Source organism: Micromys minutus (genome assembly GCF_963924665.1).
Source record: "Micromys minutus genome assembly, chromosome: 1".
NCBI classification, from domain to species: Eukaryota; Metazoa; Chordata; class Mammalia; order Rodentia; family Muridae; genus Micromys; species Micromys minutus.
The window spans coordinates 28,826,608-28,832,142 of record NC_137969.1 but is presented as its reverse complement, the minus strand read 5'-3'; the positions used below and the strand labels follow the sequence as shown (position 1 = coordinate 28,832,142).

The 5,535-nt window shown below is 50.6% G+C and overlaps 1 protein-coding gene across 1 annotated transcript; it reads right to left on the bottom strand.

The window, feature by feature from the left end:
* Positions 1–2,508: 2,508 nt before the first annotated feature.
* Positions 2,509–4,657, bottom strand: GAL3ST1 (galactose-3-O-sulfotransferase 1; the record flags this gene model as incomplete). Its single annotated transcript, XM_080932079.1, has 2 exons — positions 2,509–3,649; positions 4,527–4,657. The coding sequence occupies 2 exons, from the start codon at positions 4,655–4,657 to the stop codon at positions 2,509–2,511; spliced, it is 1,272 nt and encodes a 423-aa protein (XP_080788205.1).
* Positions 4,658–5,535: the final 878 nt, after the last annotated feature.

Here is a 5,535-nt window from a genome sequence, read left to right as displayed (position 1 = left end):
ACAAGAGTGCCCCTCCACCCCCAATACACAGCTAGGGCTGGTACAGCTAGAGGAAACCAAACGCAATACCTGGCGCCCTCTGCTGTCCAGAAGCAACAGAAGCACACTGGAGTCCGCAGAGCCGTTTTGCAAATGCTTAGGGGCTTGGACCTCTCATGCTGTGGAGAGAAGTCAGTTCCTCGGCTGTGTGTGGATTTCCCTGCTTTAGCATCAGATGGATCTAGGTTTCCAAGCTGTTCCCTCTCTGCCGGTCTTGCTCTGTGACCCTAAGATAGTTTCTCAGCCTCTCTGAGTCTCCGTCACTGCCTGGGGGAAGCAGCCAGGATCACTCATGTTCTGATACTGCTTGTGGCCAGCAACCAGTCATTCAAATATTAATTACATTAATAAATGCATGAATGGTGGCAACGCTCTGAGGATCAGCAGACAGCAAGGACTGAGGGAGTGAATCATATTTCTGCTCTCTGCCAAAGTAGTTTTCCTTGGATCTTCAATGGTATAGAAATGTCAATCATAACAATAGTTAATAATATGGTAGCATATACTAATAATTATTTGGCATTTCTTGGCTCTTCAGGGCCCCAAGAGATGTAATTATGATGTTTATTAATCCAAGGATACTATCATATTTTTTTAAAGCGTGTGTGTGTGTGTGTGTGTGTGTGTGTGTGTGTGTGCCTATAGAGGTCAGGAGAAAGTGTGGGATCCCTTGAAGCAAGAGCTATAGGAGGTTGTAGGTAACCAGCTGATGAGCCCCAGCCATATTTTACTTGTTTTCCTCTTATAGTTTAAACCCTGGCTTCGAGGTGGAGATGGCAAAGAATGGTATAACTTTACGAAGCCATGAAAGTGTAGGTGGTAGCTCAGTGGGCTGGGGAGTCCAGGCCTTGTGTGGAATGGTAAAGAGATCTGGGATAGGGAACGTTCAGGGGTAAAACAAGAAAAATCTCACAGCACACCATGGCACACACCTTTAACCCCAGCCCTGGGAAGGCAGACATAGATAGATCTCTGTGAATTCAAGGCCAACCAAGGCTTCCTAATGAGACCTGTTTTAAAACAAGCACACACCCAGCCAGGACAGTACCAATAGCCAATGAAGAGCTGGCCTCCCTAACTTCTCCCTGCATGGATTGGGGCTGAAGCTTAATCCCAAGAGACAGAATCAATCCAAACCTAGCGAGGATCTGACAGCTCTCAGGTTGGCAGCAGGGTTCTGGCTTTGGCACTTTTTTACTCTGTGACTGGGTAACTAGGCTTACCTTCTGAAGTGTGGTTTACAAAGCCAGGCAGCTGTTAGACATTTAGGTTTGGTATATCACCACTTCGAATGAACTTGGCACAAGACCGTCCACAACTGTTACTTAGCTGTGAGTAGGGCTACTTTGCTCCTAGCTGGACGTCTGATAGTCCTGTGTCCCTGAAAGGGTCCCGGGGGTACAAGGTGCAGGGAGTCACAGCTACCTCTTTGCCCAGGTGACAGCTCACCACATTCAACTGATTTGGCAGCCATCTTTATCTCTAAACACAACCCACAAGAGGATTCAGACAAATGTGGGCTATTGGATAGATGCTGGGTATCTTTGAGATTAAAGAGCAGCCGTGTGAAGTAGTCTGGGTGGCAGTGAGTAGAAGGGGCAGTGGAAATGAAAGCTGCTAGTCGGATGCCAGAAAGGGGCCATTGGGTACAGTGTGAAATGGGTACTGAATATGGAAAAGTATTGGGGGGAAGGGTCCTTAGCCCATGGTCCTGAGTTTGATGTGACAACCTCTCCCAAGCAAATCCCTCCTCCCTTAAAATGTCAGATACCATACCTGGAAAGGGACACTAATTGTGTCTGCCTCAAAGAGCTACTGCGGTCACTGTGAGAATTGGTGTGATTCAGGGCCTGCTCCCCCATGGAATGCTCAGCCTCCCTGTCACGTGCACACATGCACACACTTCACACACACATTTGTTTTGAGTCTCTGCTCTAATCTGGTTGCCATGGTGCTGAAATAATGCCCAAAGTGCCATCCACTAGAAGGAGGGACATAAGCCAGCGCTCAGTCACTCACACACACACACACACACACACACACACGATTTTCCATGTTTTGGCTGCTTGTGGTTTTTGAACCACATGCGACTTCAGCAAGTGAAAAACACACTACATCCCTGCCCTCTGCTGCACTCCAATCTGTAGATGCCCTTCCAAAGGTCCCATCCCAGAGCCCTCTAGTCACCACAGCGAGGCCGAGTAACAAAAAACACATAAAATTTCTTTACTTCTGAGTCTCCCCCATTGTAAGAGGAGGCTGGAAATAAAGGGGATTTAATTTTTAAAAATGTATAATTAGTTAAATACCTCTCAGTTAGGCCCTCTCGTGCAGAGAGACCAGTCCTGGACAGCTATGACCCTAGGGACCCCAGGTGGCACCAGGTGTGGCTGGGGAAGGCTAGGTGCCAGAGGCTCCCTGTCCGACCTCTCTGCAGTAGAAAGCCAAACAGGAGGTTAGCAGGGTACGTCACCACCTTAGAAAGTCCCTAAGGAACTTCCAGAGCTTGGTGACCCAGAGATTGGCACCAAGATCAGACAGGTACTGGATCTCGGGCGTGAGCATGCGCCGACACAGCTGCTCGTGTTGCGGCCCGATGCTCTTCTTGAGGTTGTAACCCAGGATGGACTTGATGCCCAGGGGCTGCCAGGGCTGCATGGCCGAGTCCTGGATGGCCTCGGCAGCAACCGCTTGGCCGCCATCTATGCAGATGCTGCGCATGTGCTCATTAGCTTGGCGCAGCTCGGCTACCTCGCGCGCCATGCGCTCGCGCCCGAAGGCCTCCACCTTTCGCCAGAAGCTGGCGTTGAAGTGGCGGTAGAGGCGCACATCCAGCAGGTTCCAGGCGGTGGCTCGGCGGTACAGCTCGCCCGAGAGCCGAGGTACCGGCGAGTCGCGCCGTGCGTTGAGCTTGAAGTACAGCACGTCCTCCAGGTCCCAGCACAGCAGCTCCCGGAGCAGCACCAGGGATTCATCGAAGTACTCCTGCAGCAGCACCAGGTGGAAGCGGCGCTCCACCTCCAGGATGTGCTCCTGCACGCGCGGGCTGCCCGGATCCAGGCTGCTGTCGTAGCCCAGGTCGAAGAAGAGCAGGTTGCGGAGGTAGTGCGCGTTGTAGCTGCTCGGGTCGTAGTAGCGATCGGGATCTTGCAGGAACTCGGCCAGCTTGTCGCGGCTCGACAGCTTCCAGGTGAGCGGCACCACTGACCCAAAGTAGTGGAAAGAGGACTCGAAGAGACGGGCGGGGTCGCGGATGACCGTGATGAAGGTAGCACCCGGCCGCACCAGCCCACGTACCTCCTCGTAGTGGAAGCGCATGTGGTTGCAGATGATATTGAAGCATGCCCCGGGCCGGTAGTCCTGCACCAGGCTTCGCGCGAAGTACGACGGGTAGTGGAAATCGTTGCGGCCATTGGGGAAGGCGAATTTGAGCTCGTGTTTCTGGCCGAAGCGGAAGAGGATGTTGAGCAGCGTGCTGCTGGCGGTCTTGTGCGTCTTCATGAACACAATATCTCGCCGAGGTTGGCACCCTCCGGCAGAGCCGTTGGCGGGAGTGGCTGCCACTGGCTCATTGGGAACAGGGGAGCAGGGCGCTGCGGCCTCTGAGGTCCTGGGGGAGACAGGGATCGAGAGGTCAGGAGGTTGCGAGTACTATTAGGGGAGTTGGGAGGGGCCTGAGCTGGACCAGCCAGGCAGTCCCAATCCAGGCGCGCAGCCCTAAAGGTTTAACCCTGTTGCCTTATGGGTGCTAGACTGAGCCGTAGTTTCTCCTGCCTGAGATTGTTAGGGATTTGGTTTTTGTTTTTTAAATAGTTTGTTTAATTTTTATTTTATATACATTGGTGTTCTGCACGCACTTATGTCTGTGTGAGAATGTCAGATCCCCTGGAACTGAAATCCCAGGTAGTTGTGATCTGCCACGTGGGTGCTCAGAATTGAACCGAGGTCCTTTGGAAGAATTTTATAAGAGCTGAGCTACCTCCTTAGTCCCTTGTTTTGTTTTGTTAAAATCGGTTATTGGCAATAATTTTTCAGATTACCCTAGTACCGCTAACTGAGGAGCAGACGGTGCCAGATGTACGCAGGACAGCCTCATGAGGAGATGGGAGAGCCTGGCTGCTTAAAGAGGGACACAGTCACACAGGCCCAAGTTTAAAAAGTTCAAATCTAGGCCCTTGTGACAGATGGGTATTCTGGGACAAATCACAGTTCGTCTCTAACCTGGGCCCTACTGTGGCCCTGTTGGAGCCTCAGATTATAATTCAAGCCCTAGACATGGCGTTAGATGACTTTCCTGCTCTGTGGGCTAGGCTCTGCCCTTCTTGCCACTTTAGGCACACACTGAGGCCTGGGCTGCACCAAGAGTTCTGCCAGAATGTCTGCCCCTTGCATCATGGTGCAGGTGGTAGTGGGTAGTTGTCCAATAAAAAGCTTCCATTGTAGACCGTGAAGATGCCCCACCCCACGCCCACTTCGATGTCACTCACGTGAAGGCCATGTTGGGATACAGTGGAGGTACCACATAGGAGTACAGCAGCAACAGGAAACTGGTAAAGAGAGCCCCCAGTGCGAGCCCCTTGGCCTTGGACTTGCAGGGCTTCTTCGGCAGCAGAGTCATCTCAGGAAATTGCTAGAACAGTACAGACAGAAGCTGTCAGAGCCTGGAGCAGGGGCTGCTTTTGCCAGCTCTGTGGACTCCCGGGAAGAATCCTGACAGGGTCAGAACCTTAGAGAGGTTGAAGACAGTGGACTCAACTCAAAGACAGTAGGCAAAGTGGGCAAAGAGAAAGCTCTGCCAAGCATGGTTCCAACTTTTAGCCAACTAGTGAGGATATGGGTGATAACTGCTGTCTCTGTAGATCTTTTGGGTTTTATAATGGATGCATTTGAGGGACAAAAGGGAAAAAAAAAAAAAAAAAAAAAAAAAAAAAAAACCTGTCTCAGCCCTAGGCCTCAGTTCATACAAAAGGCTAGAATCCTTTTTATTTCAGAGGACAGGGCCAGCCTTCCCTGTCCCCTGTACCATCTTCCTAGCTAGAACTAAAAAAAAAAAAAAGATATTTAGTTGTATAGTTATGTTCCGAATACTGCATAAAATGTACATATTAAAAACTGTTAAGTCAGCTGGGCAGTGGTGGCACACACCTTTAGTCCCAGCCCTTTGGAGGCAGAGGCAAGTAGATCTGTGAGTTTGAGGCCAGCCTGGTCTACAGAGTGAGTTCTAGGATAACCAGGACTATACAAATAAACACTGTCTTAGAAGCAAACAAACAAACAAACAAACAAAACTAACTCACTTTAAGAGGGTGTCTTGGTGAGGTTTTGTTATTGTTTGTTTGGGGTGCCAATTTGATGTGGATACAGTGGCCTTATCCGCAGGAGACAGAGCTGTCTGTGGTAATGGATGAGGTCCAAGCTCCTGGGGTAAGAGAACTTTTCTACTTCCCCATAGGTGTACAGACAAGGCTGAAACTTTCCATTTCTCCCCTAGCTGAT